Source organism: Pseudophryne corroboree, chromosome 5, assembly GCF_028390025.1.
Source record: "Pseudophryne corroboree isolate aPseCor3 chromosome 5, aPseCor3.hap2, whole genome shotgun sequence".
NCBI lineage: Eukaryota > Metazoa > Chordata > Amphibia > Anura > Myobatrachidae > Pseudophryne > Pseudophryne corroboree.
In genome coordinates this window covers 781,162,817-781,185,096 of record NC_086448.1, presented here as the reverse complement: position 1 = coordinate 781,185,096, position 22,280 = coordinate 781,162,817, and the positions used below count along the sequence as shown (strand labels likewise).

At 45.4% G+C, this 22,280-nt stretch overlaps 1 protein-coding gene across 1 annotated transcript; it reads left to right on the top strand.

Annotated features, from left to right (window-relative positions):
- The first annotated feature begins 9,061 nt into the window (after window positions 1–9,061).
- Window positions 9,062–10,728, top strand: LOC134929455 (5-beta-cholestane-3-alpha,7-alpha-diol 12-alpha-hydroxylase-like). Its single transcript, XM_063925076.1, has one exon. It carries the CDS (start codon window positions 9,064–9,066, stop codon window positions 10,597–10,599), a length of 1,536 nt encoding a protein of 511 aa, XP_063781146.1. The 5' UTR covers window positions 9,062–9,063; the 3' UTR covers window positions 10,600–10,728.
- Window positions 10,729–22,280: the final 11,552 nt, after the last annotated feature.

Genomic DNA, 22,280 nt, shown 5'->3' with positions numbered 1-22,280 from the left:
ATGTGTGGCATTATGTGTATAAGGTGCTCTACTGTGTGGCATAATGTATAGAAAGGGCACTACTGTATGGTCTAATGTGAATAAAGAGCAATATGGTGTGGTGTAATGTGAATAAGGAGAAATTCCGTATGATGTTATGTGAATAAGGGGCACTACTGTGGGGAGTAACGTATATAAGGTAAAGTGGTCCTACTGTGTGATAGGGTGGTCTTCTGTATGCCGAATGTCGGGATCCCGGCGCACAGTATACCGGCGCCGGAATCCCGACACCCGGCATACCGACAACTATTCTCTCTCGTGGGGGTTCACGACCCCCCTGGAGGGAGAATAAAATAGTGTGGCGCGCGTAGCGTGCCACCGTGCCCGCAAGGGGCTCCTTTGCGCTCGCCACGCTGTCGGTATGCCGGCGGTCAGGCTCCCGGCGCCGGTATGCTGGGCGCCGGGAGCCCGAGCGCCGGCATACCGTACGACACCCGTGTGATGTAATGTGAATAAGGGACACTATTGCATGATAAATTGTTAATAAAGCTGCACTACTGTGAGGCATAATTTGAATTGGGGGTACTATTGTGTGGCCATGCCCCTTGCCAGCAAAAACACATACCTTTTTGGGCTGTGCGCTGAATGTGCGCACTGTTCTTATTTAAGTTACAGGGGGTAGGAAAAAAAAAAAAGGACTGCTATGGGTGTGTGGGGGGGGGGGGGGGGGTGATGGTGCTGGGAAAAGGGTTCAGGGTCAAAGGCAGAACTAGCAGTGGTGCTAGGGGGCACCAGCCAAAATCTTGCCTAGGGCATCATATTGGTTAGGGCCGGCTCTGATATATATATATATATATATATATATATATATATATTTATTTCTTTCTTATATTAAATGTATTTTTCATTTTTGCTACTTGGTGGTGTGCTGGTCTCCTTGTGTCTGACCCTTTTGGGTAAACATCAGGAACGAATGTATATTTCTTTCCTGAAATGTTTTGTCCCTGTATCTCCCCCTCAGCCCCCTCACCCTCCCTGTATCTCCCCCTCAGCCCCCTCACCCTCCCTGTATCTCCCCTTCAATGCCCCTACCCTCACACTCGCTGTATCTCACCTTTAGCGGCCCTATCCTCACCCTCGCTGTATCTCGCCTTCAACGCTCCTACCCTCACCCCCGCTGTATCTCCCCTTCAGTGCTCCTACCCTCACCCTCGCTGTATCTCCCCTTCAATGCCCTCACCCTCGCTGTATCTCCCCTTTAGCGCCCCTACCCTCACCCTTGCTGTATCACCCCTTCAGCGCCTTTACCCTCACCGTCCCTGTAACTCCCCCTTAGATCCCTCACCCTCTCTGTAACTCCCCCTCAGCACCCTTACCCTTACCCTCTCTGTATCTTCCCCTCAATGTCCTAACCCTCACCCTCCATGTAACTCCCCCTCAGCACCCTCACCCTCCCTGTATCTCCCCCTCAGTACCTTAACCCTCACTCTCCCTGTTACTCCCCTTCAGCACCCTCACCCTCCCTGTATCTCCCCCTCAATGCCCTTACCCTCACCCTTCCTGTATCTCTCCCTCAGCACCCTCACCCTCCCTGTAACTCCCCCTCATCCTCCCTGCTCTCACACACACACATACATATAATTTTAATTTTACACTTTAGGATCCCCCTGTCTTAAGTACCCCGGCCCCCCCCCCAAAGCCTTAATCAAGCTCTGGATTGCCGGCACCTGTTTTGAACAGGTTAATGGATAAGAAAGGTGTTTCACCACAGATGCCGGCAATCATAAATTACGAGGGAAGTCCAGGAGCAGAGCATTCCGTCCCTTCTGGAGAAGGTCATGTTGGGAGGTATGCAACTGTTAGGACTGGTTTGCCATAGTGTATTTTAACTTTTGTTTGGCATTGGTTTTGTACTTAAATGATCAAAACCTGCAAGAACCCGACTGACATCAACAATGCGCGTCAACCGAAGCTGAAACCCGAAGGATGATAATTAGTCGGTTTTTGGACATCTATAGCCCATTGATAACCGCTGTTGATCAGCAGTTTTGATTTAGGACCAAAACCAATGGTTAGTAAATTTACACAGACCCAAGACTTCTGAAAATAAAATGTCAAAATCGGGTGAATACTTTTCTACAGTATTCTCTGTATGTACTGAACTTGTGATTATTGTTTTCTTTTTCTATAAAATAAATCTTCAATAAACCTTATAGTATATATAATATCATCATATATAAAAGACCCACAAAAAAACAGGATTTTGATACCTACCGGTAAATCCTTTTCTCCTAGTCCGTAGAGGATGCTGGGGTCCACGTCATGACCATGGGGGTATAGACAGTTCCACAGGAGCCATGGGCACTCTTAAGACTTTCCAATGGGTGTGAACTGGCTCCTCCCTCTATGCCCCTCCTCCAGACCTCAGTTATGGAACTGTGCCCAGGGAGATGGACATTTCGAGGAAAGGATTTACTTTAAACTAGTGGTGAGATACATACCAGCTCACACCTCAACCATGCCGCACAACATGTCATTCAACAGAACACACGCCAACAGGCATGAACCAATTACAGCAACATGCTGAAACTAATATAACACAACTTGTGTAACTCTAATAACAAAACTGCAGGTAAAGTACGCACTGGGATGGGCGCCCAGCATTCTCTACGGACTAGGAGAAAAGGATTTACCGGTAGGTATCAAAATCCTGTTTTCTCATATGTCCTAGAGGATGCTGGGGTCCCCTTCATGACCATGGGGTTTATACCAAAGCTCCAGTACGGGTGGGAGAGTGCGGATGACCCTGCAGCACCGATTGACCGAACTTGAGGTCCTCATCAGCCAAGGTGTCAAACTTGTAGAATTTTGCAAATGTGTTTGACCCTGACCAAGTAGCTGCTCGGCAAAGTTGTAATGCCGAGACCCCCCGGGCAGCCGCCCAGGAGGAGCCCACCTTCCTAGTAGAATGGGCCTTCACCGACTTCGGTAACGGCAATCCAGCCGTAGAATGAGCTTGCTGAATCGTACCTCTGATCCAGCACGCAATAGTCTGCTTGGAAGAGGACACCCAATCTTGTTGGGAGCATACAGGACAAACAAAACCTCTGTTTTCCGTATTCGAGCTGTTCTAGCGACATCAATCTTCAAAGCTCTGACCACATCTAGAGACTTTGACTCAGCGAACGTGTCAGTAGCAACTGGCACCACAATAGGTTGGTTTATGTGGAAAGAGGAAACCACCTTTGGAAGAAAATGTTGACGAGTTCTCAACTCTACCCTATCTTCATGTAAGATCAGGTAAGGGCTCTTGTGGGACAAGGCCCCCAATTCAGACACCCGCCTTGCGGATGCCAACGCCAAAAGCATCACCACTTTCCAAGTGAGAAACTTCAACTCTATTTCTTGTAGAGGCTCAAACCAACCCGATTGAAGGAACTGCAACACCACATTAAGGTCCCATGGTGCCACTGGAGGCACGCATGGAGACTGGATGTGCACAACCCCTTTCACGAACGTCTGAACTTCTGGAAAGGAGGCCAATTGATTGGGAAAAACTGATAAGGCCGAAATCTGGACCTTGATTGACCCCAATCCACACCAGCCTGCAGAAAATTGAGAAAACGTCCCAACTCAAACTCTTCCATAGGAGCCTTCTTGGATTCACACCAAGACACATATTTTCTCCAAATACGGTGGTAATGTTTAGACGTTACTCCTTTCTTGGCCTGAATAAGAGTGAGGATGACTTCCTTGGTAATACCCTTTCGGACTAGGATCCGATGCTCAACAGCCATGCCATCAAACGTAACCGCGGTAAGTCTTGATACACACATGGCCCCTGATGTAGTAGGTCCTCTCGAGGAGGAAGAGGCCGAGGATCTTCTATGAGCAACAAAAAAAAAGGCATTTGGTTTCCCCCAGCACCCTGAATGATAACAGTAACCAGATATAAATCCCACATAATAATAGAATTCAGAGATCTTCGTTACACATATTTGCGCAAATGTGTGGTTAAGCCCCAAAGCCGCATCAAGGCGTCTCTGTATATATACTGGCTGAGCTGGATGGCTTTAGTGTGGCATACCTTTACATTCTATTATCCCTTTTCACTTATTTCTATTTCTCTATTTTAATTACATTTCATTTTTGTATCACCCTCTCTATAGCTTCGGCTTCCTAAATACTAATTTAGTAACACTATAGTTTTTCCACTGGTATGCTATGCTGGGCTTTCTGGCTTATGCTGGTGTTTTGGGGTGGCACACCCTGCACCTAGATATAGCACTAGGGACCCCAAATATACAGAGACGCCTCGATGTGGCTTTGGGGCTTAACCACACATTTGCGCAAATATGTGTAACGAAGATCTCTGAATTCTATTATGTGGGATTTATATCTGGTTACTGTTATCATTCAGGGTGCTGGGGGAAACCAAATGCCTTTTTTTCTTGCTCAGAAATACCCCTCCCTTTCGAGCACCTGCCTGATATCACTAAGCTAATTGAACATCTACCATTATATATGTCTTCTGTGAGCAACTCCTGAAGATCTGGATACCAAGCGCTCCTTGGCCAGTCTGGGGCAATGAAGATTGCTCAAACTCTTGTTCTTGTTATTATTTTGAGAACTTTTGGAATCAGTGGAAGTGGAGGGAAAACATATACCGACCGAAACACCTACTGGGTCACCAGTGCATCCACTGCTATTGCTTGAGGGTCTCTCGACCTTGAACAATATCTCTGAAGCTTCTTGTTTAGACGAGATGCCATCATGTCTACTTGAGGAACTCCCCAAAGACTTGTCACCTCTGCGAAGACTTCTTGGTGGAGGCCCCACTCTCCTGGATGGAGATCGTGTCTGCTGAGGAAGTCTGCTTCCCAGTTGTCCACTCCTGGAATGAAAATTGCTGACAGAGCTCTAACATGTCTTTCTGCTCAGAGGAGAATACTTGTCACCTCTGCCATTGCCGCTCTGCTTTTCATTTCACCTTGCCTGTTTATGTACGCGACTGCTGTTACATTGTCCGACTGGATCTGTACGGGATCTTGAAGAAGATGTACCGCTTGTAGAAGGCCGTTGTAAATGGCTCTCAATTCCAGAACGTTTATGTGAAGGCAGGCTTCCTGACTTGACCATTTTCCTTGGAAGCTTTCCCCCTGTGTGACAGCTCTCCAGCCTCAGAGACTTGCATCTGTGGTTATTAGGACCCAGTCGTGAGTCCCAAACCTGCGTCCCTCTAGTAGGTGAGAACTGTGTAGCCCCCACAGGAGCGAAATCCTGGCTTTGGGGGACAGAATTATTTTCCGGTGTATGTGTAGGTGGGATCCGGACCACTTGTTCAACAGGTCCCACTGGAATACTCTGGCATGAAATCGGCTAAACTGTATGGCCTCGTAGACCGCTACCATTTTCCCCAACAACCGAATGCATTGATGTCTCGACACGCTTGTTGGTTTCAATATTTGTTTGACCATTTTTTGGATTTCCAGAGCCTTTTCCACAGGAAGAAATACTCTCCGTACTTCTGTGTCCAGAATCATCCCTAAAAAGGACAATCTTGTTGTCGGTTCCAACTGCGACTTTGGAAAATTCATGATCCAACCGTGTTGTTGGAGTATTGACAGGGAGAGTGCGCTGTTCTGCACCAACTGTTCCCTGGATCTCGCTTTTATCAGGAAATCGTCCAGATAAGAAATTATATTGACTCCTTTTTAACGAAGGAGGACCATCATCTCCGCCATCACATTGGTGAATACCCTCGGTGCCGTGGAGAGTCCGAATTGCAACGTCTGAAACTGGTAATGGCAATCCTGTACTGCGAATCTCAGATAAGCTTGGTGAGGAGGATAAATGGGAACATGCAAGTAAGCATCTTTTATGTCTACTGACACCATGAAGTCCCCCTCTTCCAAACTGGAAATCACTACCCTCAGGGATTCCATCTTGAACTTGAACCTTTTCAGGTAGAGATTCAGATTTTTCAGGTTTAAAATCGGTCTGACCGAGCCGTTCGGCTTTGGAACTACGAAGAGGCTTGAATAAAAAACCTTCTCCTTACTGTGCCAAGGGTACCAGGACAATGACCTGATCCTGACATAATTTTTGAATTGCCGTTGTTACTGTCTCTCTTACCGGAAGAGAAGCTGGCAAGGTCGATTTGAAAAATCGGCATGGGGGGACGTCTTGAAACTCTAGTTTGTACCCATGGGACACTATTTGTAAAACTCATTGGTCCAGGCCAGATTGAATCCAGATTTGGCTGAAAAGTTTCAGACGTGTTCCCACCCGAGCGGACTCTCGCAAGGGAGCCCCAGCGTTATGCTGCAGATTTGGCAGAAGCAGGGGTGGACTTCTGCTCCTGCGATCCGGAAGACGCTGGGATTTCTTTCCTTTTCCCCTTCCCCTACCTGCAAAAAAAGGGGAGACCTTTGGCCTTTTTGTATTTGTTGGGCCGAAAGGACTGTATGTGAGAGTGATGTGTCTTTTTCGCCGGTGTAGGTGAATAAGGCAAGAATGTCGACTTACCTGCAGTAGCCGCCGAGACTAACGCATCCAGCCCATCACCAAACAAGGCCTCACCTTTATACGGGAGAGCCTCCATATTTCTTTTGCAATCTGCATCAGCATTCCACTGGCGAATCCACAACGCCCTCCGAGCCGATACCGCCATGGTAGCGGTTTTTGATCCCAAGAAACCAATATATTTCATGGATTCTAGTACATACGCAGCAGTGTCTTTGATATGACCTAATGTTAGGAGTATCTCGTCTCCGTCTATTGTGTAAATGTCTAATGACAAGTTTTCTGACCACTTTTCAATAGCACTACTCACCCACTCACAGACAATGGTAGGCCTGAGTAGTGTCCCATTGGCCACATCAATAGATCCCCTCACTCACTTGCGGTCTGTTGGCTCCTTAAGTGAAGCCATTCCAGGCGCAGGAAGAAACACCTTTTCTCTTTTATGACAGGGCCCTGTCTAAAATGCGGGGTGACTCCCACCTTTTTTGGAAAAAGGTAAGCTGTCTGAATTCCTTTTGGGAATCTGAAATTTCTTTTCAGGTTAAATCAGACCTGAGGTGGATGGAAAATTACATTACTTCTTTACTAAAGTAAACCCTCTCCTTGTGGTAAAAGAAGGGGCTTCGTAACTTCTAACGCCTCCTTTATAGCTAAAACATGTTTTGAATGCTTTTTTGCTGACTTAGGACCTATTCCCCTGGAATCACTAGTGTTGACACAGGAATCAGAGTCTGTGTCGGTATCAGTTTGTACTACTTGTGCAAATTTGTATGTGACCCAGAAAGGTCCCTGTGGATGAAAGGCAGAACTGTTAAAAATCACATCTTCAACAGATTATTTTCATTTTCTGTATGAGATTCAGTCCAACCTGTTACTGATATGATTCACACTATCATGTAACCTTTCACCCAGTCAGGCTCTTGGTGTCATATTACACCTCTGTGTCCCTAACATGTCTCCACAGAGTTCCCTGCCACAGACATATCACACACGTGCACAACCAAACCACAGACACTCCGGGACTTATAGGGGACAGATCCACAGTAAAATCTGTCAGAGGGAAACAGATAGGATTTGCCAGTTCACAACCCAGCGCCAGTAACACAATATCTGTGAACACAAAATACCCACTGACATTCAGCGCTTTTATAATGTTAATCACACAATTATATAGCACCAAATTCACTGTGGCCCCCCCTGTTTTGCACCCTGATACTTGTTCAGTAGTGGAGGAGGACCAGCGTTGTCTCTGCAGCCTGAGGAGAGACAGAAAATGGTGCTGAGCAGTATGCTGGCTGACTGAGGAGTAAGCTCCAATCTTCAATAGTGTGTTTCTCTTCAGCTTTTATGAGGTAATTTTTTATACTGGCGGGGGTAGGACTGTGCCTCAGCAACTTATGCCCCTTATTTGTGCCAGTTTCCATAGGTTCCATGCTGCCCAGGGCGCCCCCCCCCCCCCCTGCTCTGCACCCTGCAGTTCCTCTGTATGTGTGGGCAACATGGCGCGCTGCGCTCCCACCAGCCGCGCGGTACCTTTAGCCATCACTTTCTTGATTGAAGATCTGTCTTCTAACACTCACCTGTCTTCTGACTTCTGGCTCTGTGAGGGGGGTGACGGCGTGCTGTGGGAGTGAGCATCTAGGCACGGCTAGTGTTCAGTTCCCTTCAGGAGCTAATGGTGTCCTGTCAGCCAGAAGCAGAGCCATGAAACTCTTTAGGAAGTTGGTTCCTACTTTTGCTCCCTCAGTCCCACGAAGCAGGGAGTCTGTTGCCAGCAGTTCTCCCTGAAAATAAAAAACCTAACATAAGTCTTTTCAGAGAAACTCAGTAGAGCTCCTCAGAGTGCATCCAGTCGACCTGGGCACATTTCTAAAACTGAGGTCTGGAGGAGGGGCATAGAGGGAGAAGCCAGTTCACACCCATTGAAAAGTCTTAAGAGTGCCCATGGCTCCTGCGGAACCGTCTGTACTCCAATGGTCATGAAGTGGACCCCAGCATCCTCTAGGTTGTATGAGAAATTGCAAAATATCAGGAATTGTACTATTCAGTTGGTTAATACTGAAAAATAAGGACATTTCCATGAAGTAAAATGCCAGACTGTCCCTGGAAAGTAGGGACAGCTACGAACTATTTTTTTCCATTCATTAACGTAATTGCTATGTGCTCATTCTTGTCAATTGGTGCCATCCATGTAATCAAGCTCTCAGTCCTCTCACTACACTGGGAGACTAGTCTATGTTCCCGGGAGTCCAGGAGATCTCCATGAGATTCAGGAGTCTCCCCAACGTTTTGTGAAGGGTAGATGATTATGTATCTGCTAAGCTGCATAACAAGCCAAGTTAGGGTCAAATACCATTTTATAGACATTAAAAGAAGGGCATCCAATGTGGCCAGGACAAATGTTAAAAATACTTTAGTGTTTTTATAAGGAGTCAACAAATTAATACACACATGTATAAGGCTTTCAAAATAAGTATCCTTGCTTTATTCATTTTGATGATGTTTCTAACTTTTCATAATATAAACTATTTGCTTTTGCTTTGCTTTTTAGCATCCAAGATGGGCCTGTTGCTCCCAGTCCTTTTGGCTGTGTTGGTTTCCCTTCTTGGAGGCCTCTACATGTTAGGGATGTTCCGGAAGAGGAGACCGAATGAGCCTCCCCTAGACAAAGGCAGTATTCCATGGTTGGGTTACGCTCTGCACTTCAGAAACAACAGTGCAACCTTTCTGCAGAAGATGCAGAAAAAACATGGAGACATTTTCACTGTCCAGATTGCCGGCTATTACTTCACATTCATAACAGATCCACTTTCATTTGGGCCCATTGTAAAGGAAGCCAGGACAAAGCTGGACTTTGAGCAGTTTGCAACAGAGTTGGTGGCCAGAGTATTTGGCTATCATGCTATACAAAATGACCACAAAATGCTCGAGAAGGCAAGCACAAAGCATCTCATGGGTGATGGGCTAGTAGACATGACCCAAGCAATAATGGACAACCTCCAAAACTTGATGCTTCACAACATTGGCTCTGGGAGTGGTGAAAAAAAATGGCACCAAGACGGGCTTTTCAATTACAGCTACAATATTGTTTTCCGGGCTGGTTATCTTGCTTTATTTGGTAATGAGCCAGCTAAAGGCAAAGAAGGCATAGAAAAGGCCAAGAAAGTTGATCGGGAAAGTTCAGACAAGTTGTTTACCGAGTTTCGAAAGTATGATCGCCTGTTTCCACGTCTGGCGTATGCTGTTCTTCCTCCAAAAGACAAGTTGGAGGCTGAGAGACTTAAACGATTGTTCTGGAATAAACTGTCTATTAAGAGAACCATGCAGAAAGAAAATATAAGTGGGTGGATCACAGATCAGTTCCAATATCGAGCAGAAAATGGGATGCCAGACTATATGCAGGACAGGTTCATGTTTTCTCTTCTCTGGGCCTCCCAAGGTAATACAGGTCCATCTTGCTTCTGGCTACTTCTCTACCTAATGAAGCATCCTGAAGCTATGGAGGCTGTCAGTGAAGAGGTAATAAAGGTAATTAAAGAAACGAGACAAGAAGTAAAACCTGGAAGCCCTCCCATTAATCTCACCAGAGATATGCTACTGAAGACCCCCATTCTGGACAGCATTGTGGAAGAGACCTTGCGGCTGACGACTGCTCCTGTCCTGATTAGAGCGGTGAAGGAGAACATGAACCTCAAGATGTCCAGTGGGAAAGAGTATGCCATTCGTAAAGGGGACAGAGTTGCCCTTTTCCCCTACACAGCTGTTCAAATGGATCCAGAAGTGCATCCAGAACCAGAGAAGTTCAAGTACAACCGTTTCCTAAATGAGGACGGCACTAAAAAAAATCATTTCTACAAGAACGGGAAGCGGCTGAAGTTCTTCACAATGCCATGGGGAGCAGGAACCAGCATTTGCCCCGGTCGTTTCTTTGCTACCAATGAACTGAAACAGTTTGTGTTTCTTATGTTGGCATATTTTGAATTTGAGCTTGTGAATCCCAAAGAAGAGATTCCAGGCATCGATGCAAATCGATGGGGTTTTGGCTCAATGCAACCTACGCACGACATCCAGTTCAAGTATCGATTACGCTACTAGCTGCAAAGGAACCACCACTAACCTGTCTGCCTCTTGTAAGGTTTCCATTGGAGGGGAACTGAGAACACAGATGTTTCAGAGACAGTCCATGTGAAGGAAAGCACAGTTGACGAAAGAACTGCAGAGATGCTGGGAGAATTTCGCCAGAAAAATATTAAAGCATCCAAAAGCAAAAGCAAGGGCAAGCTTTGAAATATGCATTCAACTGGCTGATATATATATATATATATATATATATATATACATATATACTGTATATACATATACACACCACACAGTATATATGCATAACGTCCAATTCTGCTCTAAGTAAATAGCACATTATGCCCCAGTGGACAGTTCAGAAAAATGCACTATGCAGAAAGAAGCGGCACTCTGAGGGGTACATTTACTAAGGTGGGAGTTTTTTTTTTTTTGAATTGGTGATGTTGCTAATCGCAACCAATCAGATTCTACTTAACATTTATCTAGCTGCTTCTAGAAGATAAGAGATAGAATCTGATTGGTCGCTGAGGGCAACATCACCAATTCTAAAAAAAAACTCCCACCTTAGTAAATTCACCCCTGAGACGTATACATCCTCAAATGAATGAGTGTATTTTAATATTTAACGTTTCGGGGTGTAACCTCCTTTCTCAGGACCACACCACAAAATATAGAATTATACAAATACAAAATATATGTATATGTATTTATGTATGTATATTACTTACATTGCTGTATATGCTGTATACAGATTTGTCTATGAACAAAGGCTTTTGTTGTGCACCAAGAAATAAGTTAACTTAGTTGTTCAGAAGATATTATACCATTAAAGGGGAGTTTAAATATTTATGGTTTTTTTTATTGATCAATGAACTTATATTGCCGTAGGAAAATGCTAGCTTTGTCCTTATGTATGATACTATTCAGTGTGTTGTCCTTATGTATGATACTAATGCTTTGTCCTTATGTATGATACTATGCAGTGTGTTGGCTCATAAACTTTTATAACCTGTAGGTGTCACTGTTCTTATTCCTGTCCATAATGAGGGTAAGTCAGCGACTAAAGTTTCTACATATTACACTAGAAACAAATATAGTCATAGTTATTTGTAATCATATAACAATGAAGCAAAGCTGTCGCAAATTGTTACAATCTATTTATTTTGTTAATGCTTTAATATGGCTTTAATCTTATTATTGAATAAATTCTATTTAAAAACAGTATTCCATGTGAAAATGACGTTTTCATTCAAAAAGTCCTTGGGCCTCAATCTAAGATGCATCTATCATTAGTCCCATGCAAACAACTGCCGGTATTCTGAGTCCTTCACATCACCACACTGCTCCCAGCCTTTCACTTCAGAGAGCAGCTGCCAACACTATAGTCAGCATGTGCACCAAAGTCTTGCTTGGTGCTGACGTTCTGACTGAAACTGGACGGATCACTACATATGCAGAGCAATAGTATAGGAATCACAGGGCCACCATCAGGGTAGTGTGGTGGTCACTGGGGTATGGGGCCAGGCAGCCGCTGGCGCTCATCAGTGGCTCGCTGGTATAGTACAATGAATAAAGTTGAGCTGGCTGGAGACAGAAGGAGGCTAGAGAGACAGATGGGCGCTGGTTGGAGAGACAGAAGGGGAGCTGGCAGGTGAGACAGATGGGGGGGGCTGGATGGGAAGACAAGAAAGACAGAAGAGGGAAAGGCTAGAAAGATAGAAGGGGGTCTGTTTAGAGAGACAGAAGGTGTCCTGGCTGGAGATACAGATGGCGGCTGGCCGGGGAGACCCAAGGGGTGCTGGCTGGAGAGACAGAAGGAGGCTGGAGAGACAGATGGGGGGCTGGTTGGAGAGACAGAAGGGGAGCTGGCAGGTGAGACAGATGGGGGGCGCTGGATGGGGAGACAAGAAAGACAGAAGGGGGTCTGGCTAGCAAGATAGAAGGGGGTCTGTCTAAAGAGACAGAAGGCGTCCTGGCTGGAAAGACAGATGGGGACTGGCCGGGGAGACAGAAGGGGAGCTGGCTGGAGAGACAGACTGGGAGCTGGCAGGAGAGAGAGAACAGAGGGCTGACTGGAAAGACAGAACATAAGGGGATCTGGCTGGAGAGACGGAAGGGGGGCTGGTTGGAGCGACAGAAGGGGGGCTGGTTGGAGCAACAGAAGGGGGACTGGCTGGCATGGCTGTCTTAACAGCAGTGTAGGTCCTTTGGCAAAGCAATGCATTGGGGCCCCTACCAATCCAGTAGGGGTGGGGGTGCTATCAGCTGCAGCTTTAATGTCCCTCAGGCGGTAGGGGGCGTTCTATCTTCCACTCAGCATGCAGGACCTGGAGCAGTAATTTCTGCTAAGTTCTTCCTTACCGCACAGATGGTGGGAGATGGGGCGGGATGGAGAACACTAAACTGTAGAAGGGGGCATTGGGCTGAATGAAGGGGCCCTGGTACATGACTTACAAGGTGGTAGGGGGTGTTTAATATACAGGGGAGGTGTGGATAGTGGATTGGGCATAACATTCATCATTTTCCGGTGGTAGGGCAGCTTGCTTGACTGCAGATTTCTCCGGTTCTGGGAAATAGATGTTTTAGCTTTCAATGGGATAAAAAACTAGAGAGTCCCATCTTTCAGGAGATACTGTGGATTTGGGGATCAGAGTTCAGGAGCCAGAGCAATCTACCTACGAAAATATAAAACTGCACACACGGTGGGTGGAGCTGGAGCAGGGACCAGCTGCTGGAAGGTGGATATCTCTGGTTCTGGGCATAGTAGAGACAAGCTGCCAGTGTCCACCAATAGAAAAGAGTCCCGCTTTTGGAGTATACCCTCAGAAAAACTCTAAGTCAGACAGAACTTGAGATATCTGGCATGGGAAGAGCAATTAACAGGCTCGGATGGGGACCACTACTTTCAAGTCGGATATTTCTGGTTACCCAGGGACGATTTTCAAAACACTGGTACCTCTGGAAAAAGTGGCCCCTTAGCTATCAGCCTAGGACCCATATCTCCTGGGGCCCATGGTAAACCGTCCATCAAGCCCATATGAAAAGACGGCCCTGCTGGCTGGAGAGACAGAATGGTGGCTGCTGAAAAGACAGAAGGGGAACTGGCTGGAGAGCCATTAGGGTTGCAGGCTGGAGTTGGAGAGACAGAAGGAGGCTGGATGGGGGTTAGCTGTTAGGAGGTAAGACAAAAGGGGGTTAACTGGAGAGAATCTGTGGGGCTTGAGCGGCAGAAACACAGGGACAGAGCCTGAAGAGAACTGGGGGGCAGTGGCTGGAGATTTTTCTTAATTAGCAGGATTACTGGTACATTACTAACAACTTTGTCCCCCCAGCTGTGCTAGTGCGCATGCACTGTCGGGGAGGGGGCATCAGTCTATTTTGCCTCTGGGGGTGGGGCCCTGTCTATTTTGTCACACAATTCCTGATGGCAGCCCTGAGGACCCAAATCTGTGTTCTTTTTGGCCACACACTAATGCCCATACATCCAAAAGGGACAAATCACCACTCTGCGCTTGACTCAAGATGGCTCGTATCCGTAAGTACTTTAAAATTCTTATACCGCCCACGACGCATGCACAGTTTGCTAAATACTGAAACTGCATTAAGAATTGCGTGAATGAGAATCAGCCCCCTTGTCTAGACTGCTCTGTGCTTACAACAACATATAGCAGCATCGTCAGATACCTAACACCATTACAAGGCCACAGAGGAGGCGCGCGACTGACCTGCTCTTCAACAGAAATAAGGGTAACTAATGCCTCCAGGTGTGATACAGCTTTTGCAATGATGGACACATAAATCTGCTTCACAGTTTGATTTAGCAAATGCACAAATACGCATTCTGGAAATATCACCTAACTATAATGTGTCCTTCTATCTCCATTTCATTTTAGTTCATTAGGATGCCCTTCTTTCGATATTATTATTAATAATAATAATAATAATAATAATAAGGTAATTAAGTCACACAGTAATATAGAAGTCTCCTTCTAGTGAAGTGTAATGTGATCATTAAAGAAGTCATTTTTTATAATGAACAACCTTCTCCCCTAGTAACAAAATGATGTGAGCAGTCCCAAGGCGCAAAAATACAGTATATCAGATATGCAGCTACCTGTGTAAAAAAGGACTACCCAACCCTTATATAGTGAAGATACAGGGCCGGTTCTAGCCCTTCTTGCGCCCCGGGTGGGAAATAGGGGCGTGGCTTCCTACAGGGGGCGTGGTCAGATACGCCCCCTGTACAGTAGAGTAGCACCTTTGAAATGCTGAGCGGTGCGCGATGATGTCATTGCGCACCGCACAGCAAAGGTCCTCTCCACGAAGGGAAACTAGATGCGTAGCGTCTAGTTCCCTTCACAGGGGGACACAGCCAGGGTACACAGCGGGAAGCGGGGGCACAGCAGTAGCGGATCCTGCCATGGTGCGGAAGGCGGCGCCCCGGGCAAAAGTCCTGCTTGCCCGTGGCAAGATCCGCTACTGTGAAGATACAAGTACAAATAACAGGAAATAGCGCACAATCCTATTCCAATAAGTGCATGAGAATACCCAGTCCTCAATCCCTCAGAGGAAGATTGCTTAATTTTTCATAGACAATTCTTTGTTCACATATCCAACATCTGTCAATGTGGAGTTCCTCAGAAACAAATAAATAAAATAGAAAATATAGTGTAGTATGTTCACACACTCCTCAACAGTGCGGCTAAATAACGTTTCTGGTGAACCCAAAAAAAAACAGGTACTGCATACCAAAACTCACACTGCAACCAGGTGTTACAGGTTGAGTTTCCCATATCCAAAATGCTTGGGACCAGAAGTATTTTGGATATCGGATTTTTCCATATTTTGGAATAATTGCATACCATAATGCTATATCATGGCGATCGGACCCAAGTCTAAGCACAGAATACATTTATGTTTCATATACACCTTATACACACAGCCTGAAGGTCAGTTTAGCCAATATTTGTAATAACTTTGTGCATTAAACAAACTTTGTAATAGAGATGTGCGGCGGGCACTTTTTGTGTTTTGTGTTTTGGTTCTAATTCCCCTCTCGTGTTTTGGTTTTGGATTGGTTTTGCCAAAACCACGCTTTCGTGTTTTGGTTTTGGATCTGGATGATTTTTGATAAAAACAGCTAAAATCACAGAATTTGGGGATAATTTTGCTCCTACTGTATTATTAACCTCAATAACATTCATTTCCACTCGTTTCCAGTCTATTCTGAACACCTCACAATATAGTTTTCAGGCCAAAAGGTTGCACCGAGGTGGCTGTATGACTATGCTAAGCGACACAAGTGCGCGGCACAAACACCTGGCCCATCTAGGAGTGGCACTGCAGTGGAAGACAGGATGGCACTTAAAAAACTAGGCCCCAAACAGCACATGATGCAAAGAAGAAAAAGAGGTGCAAGATGGAATTGTCCTTGGACCCTCCCACCTACCCTTATGTTGTATTAACAGGACATGCACACTTTAACAAACCATAACAAACCAATCATTTCAGGGTCTGCCACACGACTGTGGCTGAAATTACTGGTTTGTTTTGGTCCCCACCAAAAAAGAAGCAATCAATCTCTCCTTGCACAAATTGGCTCTACAGAGGCAAGATGTCGACCTCATCCTCATCCTCCAATTCCTCACCCCTTTCACTGTGTACATCTTCCTCCTCAAAGAGTATTAATTTGTCCCCACTGGAATTCGCCATCACAGGTCCCTGTGTACTTTCTAGAGGCAATTGCTGGTCAAGGTTTTCCCGGAGGAATGTATAATTCACATTGATGAACATCATCTTCTCCACATTTTGTGGAAGTAACCGCCTATGCTGATCGCTGACAAGGTTACCGGCTGCACTAAATACTCTTTCGGAGTACACACTGGAGGGGGGGGGGGGGGGGGGGGTTGGTGGCAACTTAGGTAAAATAAAGCCAGTTTGTGCAAGGGCATCCAAATTGCCTCTTTTTCCTCCCAGTATGCATATGGACTGTCTGACATGCCTACTTGGATGCTGTCACTCATATAATCCTCCACCATTCTTTCAATGGTGACAGAATCATATGCAGTGACAGTAGACATGTCAGTAATCGTTGGCAGGTCCTTCAGTCCGGACCAGATGTCAGCTTTCGCTCCTGACTGCCCTGGTAACCCTTGACGTAGAATCACTCTACACGAGTATTAACCACCACCACGGAATTCAAGCGGTCAAATATTTCCTGGATCAAGGAGGGATGAGCGCCTTCTCTGAGTTTCTTTTGACCTTACTGGACTTTGTTCTGTCCAAAAATTACTTTGTGTTTCAGGATAATTTCTTTTTACAAATAAGGGGAACAGCAATGGGCGCTGCCTGCGCCCCCACCTACGCCAATTTGTTTTTGGGGTGGTGGGAACACTTGCAGGTTTTCAGACCGACCAACGAGCGGTATACTATCCATGTGGAATTATGGTTACGCTACATCGATGATGTTTTCATTATCTGGAACGGAGGAAGGGACCTCCTAATGGAATTTATTGGAGTACTTAACAACAACCATTTGAACATCAAGCTGACTCATACAGTCAGCACAGAGAGGGTTCCCTTTCTGGACCTTAACATTTATAGATCACACACTGGCTATTTAGAAACAGAGCTGTATCGGAAGGAGACTGCTACCAATTGTCTCCTTTTTCAAACCAGTTCGCATTTTCCACCTACTATTGAAAATATACCCAAAGGGGAATACCTCAGACTCAGACGCAATTGCTCGGAAGATCACATTTTCAAAAGCAAGAGCTGGAAACTCACCAATCGCCTTTTGGCCAGGGGGTACAGCAAACGGTCACTTAAAAGAGCTTACCAAGCTACCACATTGGTAAAGAGGGAACGCCTAATCTTTGGGACCAACAACAACAAAAAAATCCCAGAAAAAGATGACACTATCAGATTTATAGGAACCTTTTGTCCCGAATGGAAAATGCTGAAAGAGGCCATTACGAAACATCTGCCTATACTTCAGATGGACCCCGTTCTGTCTCCCATTGTTGGCTCCACGGTACAGATGAGCTGGCGAAGATCCAGAAATATCAAGGATCAATTAGTTCAGAGCCATTTAGTGACATCAATACGCAAGAAACCAGCCATATCGGGCTCCTTCCCCTGTGGCCAATGCAAGGCGTGTACACACATACTACAAACCAACATGGTCACGGATAAGTATGGACAAACAACTAAGATACGGCACTTCTTCAACTGCAATACCCAAGCAATAATTTACTGCATTACTTGCAGTTGCAACATCAAATATGTGGGTATGACCTCTCGAAAATTAAAAGAAAGGACCCTGGAACACTTGGGGAACATCCGGAACGCGCCTAAAGATCTAACACGTATGAAACAACTCACCACGGTGGCCAAACATTTTCATCTTCAGCACAAAGGCTCCATAAAAGAATTTAAAGTCTTCGGTTTAGACCGCATCCATTTAGGTATACGGGGAGGGGACCTAACGAAAGAACTATACAAGAAGGAGAGCGAATGGATTTTTCGGCTTGGGAGTCTTCGACCCCATGGACTAAACGAAAACATCAACTATGGTGCCTTTTTATAATTCGCAAGATTTTCCTCTCTTCCTTTTTTTTTCTTCATTGTCATTCATACCAGCCCCTTTTCCCTCGACCATGGTAAGAGCCCTCCTCTAATCCTGTTTATCCACTTCTCACTGTATTAGCAGTCCCACAACCTTTCAACCCCCCCCCTCCCCCTCCTCCTCCCTTTTCCTTATCAATCACCTATTCCCCTCTCACCCATCTAAATACTAATTCCCCCCCCCCCCCCCGCCACTCCCACCCACCCCTTACCAGCAACTCATAAACCCATCATTTCCATCACTACACCCCCAGGAGGGGTGGTTTTCCTTCACTGTCCCAACCCTCATCCAGCACTTCCTTGGGTATACGTCACCCATGCTGTATATCAACAAGTTTCCATGCCCCTTTCCAATTCCGCCTTTCACTCCGCATTAGCCACATCTCTTTCTCCTTCTCCCACCTGCACTTCCAATTGCACTACTTCCCTGCTATTCATGGTCACTTAGCATAGCACTACTCATCACTGTGACTATATTCACACCAGTAGAGGCACTAATAATATAAACTATCCTATCTCTGTCCCCCCAAACAATCCCTATATAACCCCCTTCCTTTTCTCCAGTCTGGGTTATACAGTATCAACACATGATAAATTATAAATTAAACATTATGCATATTTTCCCTATGATTCTTACACACTTTGTTTCACTTTTATATATATCGCTTATAATTATCACACACCTTTTCACACCAAATTTTTTTTTTATTTCCTCATGCACCTGCTATTCCTAGCGCTTCCTACTTTGTTCACTTCCCATCAATAACCTTAACAATTTTCTACCTTTTTACCCCATATTCTTTTACCCCTATACCCTTTTCAGCCCCAGTACACCCAGCCCACTTAATAAGTAATGTTAACTTCCTTCCACTAAATACCTAATTCCTCTTCTCCCCCCCTTCTTTACAAAGTGGCACCCATATATTTCTCCAGGTCTGTGCCATTTCCCCGCCCCTATGTGGTCATTACATCACACACACACATTATTTTTAACACGCCTTGCAATTAGTGATGAGCGGGTTCGGTTTCTCGGAATCCGAACCCCCCCGAACTTCAGCCTTTTTACACGGGTCCGAGGCAGACTCGGATCTTCCCGCCTTGCTCGGTTAACCCGAGCGCGCCCGAACGTCATCATCCCGCTGTCGGATTCTCGCGAGGCTCGGATTCTATCGCGAGACTCGGATTCTATATAAGGAGCCGCGCGTCGCCGCCATTTTCACACGTGCATTGAGATTGATAGGGAGAGGACGTGGCTGGCGTCCTCTCCGTTTATAGAGAAGAGAGTAGAGAGTTAGAGACACTATTTACTAATTTTGGGGAGCATATTAGGACTGGAGTACTACTACTTGCTGATAGTGTGACCAGTGACCATTGACCACCAGTTTAATTAATCCGTTCTCTGCCTGAAAAAAAACGATACACAGTGTGACACAGTCACATACCATATCTGTGCTCAGCCTCAGTGTGCTGCATCATCATATGTAATACTGTATATCTGACTGTGCTGAGTGCTCACTGCTCACACAGCTTAATTGTGGGGGAAACTGGGGAGCAGTTAGAGCAGGAGTACATAAATAATATATTTTAAGTACAGTGCACACTTTTGCTGCCAGAGTGCCACACTGCCAGTGTGACTGACCAGTGACTACACTGACCACCAGTATATTGTGATTGTCTGCTTAGGACGGAGTACTACTTGCTGATAGTGTGACCAGTGACCAGTGACCACCACCAGTTTAATTAATCCGTTCTCTGCCTGAAAAAAAACGATACACAGTGTGACACAGTCACATACCATATCTGTGCTCAGCCCAGTGTGCTGCATCATATGTAATACTGTATATCATTATCTGACTGTGCTGAGTGCTCACTGCTCACACAGCTTAATTGTGGGGGAGACTGGGGAGCAGTTATAGCAGGAGTACATATTTTAAGTACAGTGCACACTTTTGCTGCCAGAGTGCCACTGCCAGTGTGACTGACCAGTGACCACTGACCACCAGTATATTGTGATTGTCTGCTGACCACCAGTATATTGTGATTGTCTGCCTGAAAAAGTTAAACACTCGTCGTGTGGTGTTTTTATAAACGCATTCTGCAGACAGTGTCCAGCAGGTCCGTCATTCATTACATAATATATACCTGTCCGGCTGCAGTACTAGTGTGATATATATATATTTTAATTTTATCTCATTATCATCCAGTCTATATTAGCAGCAGACACAGTACGGTAGTCCACGGCTGTAGCTACCTCTGTGTCGGCAGTCGCTCGTCCATCCATAATTGTATACCACCTACCCGTGTTTTTTTTTTTTTTTTATCTTCTTGATACTAGTAGCTTACTTTAGGAGTCTGCAGTGCTGACAGACAGTGTCCAGCAGGTCCGTCATTACATAATATATACCTGTCCGGCTGCAGTACTAGTGTGATATATATATATTTTAATTTTATCTCATTATCATCCAGTCTATATTAGCAGCAGACACAGTACGGTAGTCCACGGCTGTAGCTACCTCTGTGTCGGCAGTCGCTCGTCCATCCATAATTGTATACCACCTACCCGTGTTTTTTTTTTTTTTCTATCTTCTTGATACTAGTAGCTTACTTTAGGAGTCTGCAGTGCTGACAGACAGTGTCCAGCAGGTCCGTCATTACATAATATATACCTGTCCGGCTGCAGTACTAGTGTGATATATATATATTTTAATTTTATCTCATTATCATCCAGTCTATATTAGCAGCAGACACAGTACGGTAGTCCACGGCTGTAGCTACCTCTGTGTCGGCAGTCGCTCGTCCATCCATAATTGTATACCACCTACCCGTGGTTTTTTTTCTCTTCTATCTTCTTGATACTAGTAGCTTACTTTAGGAGTCTGCAGTGCTGACAGACAGTGTCCAGCAGGTCCGTCATTACATAATATATACCTGTCCGGCTGCAGTACTAGTGTGATATATATATATATATTTTTATTTTATCTCATTATCATCCAGTCTATATTAGCAGCAGACACAGTACGGTAGTCCACGGCTGTAGCTACCTCTGTGTCGGCAGTCGCTCGTCCATCCATAATTGTATACCACCTACCCGTGGTTTTTTTTTTTTCTATCTTCTTGATACTAGTAGCTTACTTTAGGAGTCTGCAGTGCTGACAGACAGTGTCCAGCAGGTCAGTCATTACATAATATATACCTGTCCGGCTGCAGTACTAGTGTGATATATATATATTTTAATTTTATCTCATTATCATCCAGTCTATATTAGCAGCAGACACAGTACGGTAGTCCACGGCTGTAGCTACCTCTGTGTCGGCAGTCGCTCGTCATCCATAAGTATACTAGTATCCATCCATCTCCATTGTTTACCTGAGGTGCCTTTTAGTTGTGCCTATTAAAATATGGAGAACAAAAATGTTGAGGTTCCAAAAATAGGGAAAGATCAAGATCCACTTCCACCTCGTGCTGAAGCTGCTGCCACTAGTCATGGCCGAGACGATGAAATTCCATCAACGTCGTCTGCCAAGGCCGATGCCCAATGTCATAGTACAGAGCATGTAAAATCCAAAACACCAAATATCAGTAAAAAAAGGACTCAAAAATCTAAAATAAAATTGTCGGAGGAGAAGCGTAAACTTGCCAATATGCCATTTACCACACGGAGTGGCAAGGAACGGCTGAGGCCCTGGCCTATGTTCATGGCTAGTGGTTCAGCTTCACATGAGGATGGAAGCACTCAGCCTCTCGCTAGAAAAATGAAAAGACTCAAGCTGGCAAAAGCACAGCAAAGAACTGTGCGTTCTTCGAAATCCCAAATCCACAAAGAGAGTCCAATTGTGTCGGTTGCGATGCCTGACCTTCCCAACACTGGACGTGAAGAGCATGCGCCTTCCACCATTTGCACGCCCCCTGCAAGTGCTGGAAGGAGCACCCGCAGTCCAGTTCCTGATAGTCAGATTGAAGATGTCAGTGTTGAAGTACACCAGGATGAGGAGGATATGGGTGTTGCTGGCGCTGGGGAGGAAATTGACAAGGAGGATTCTGATGGTGAGGTGGTTTGTTTAAGTCAGGCA

Bases quoted from the DNA above. Each gene is read 5' to 3' on its own strand.
- LOC134929455 (XM_063925076.1), top strand. From the start codon at position 9,064: ATGGGCCTGTTGCTCCCAGTCCTTTTGGCTGTGTTGGTTTCCCTTCTT.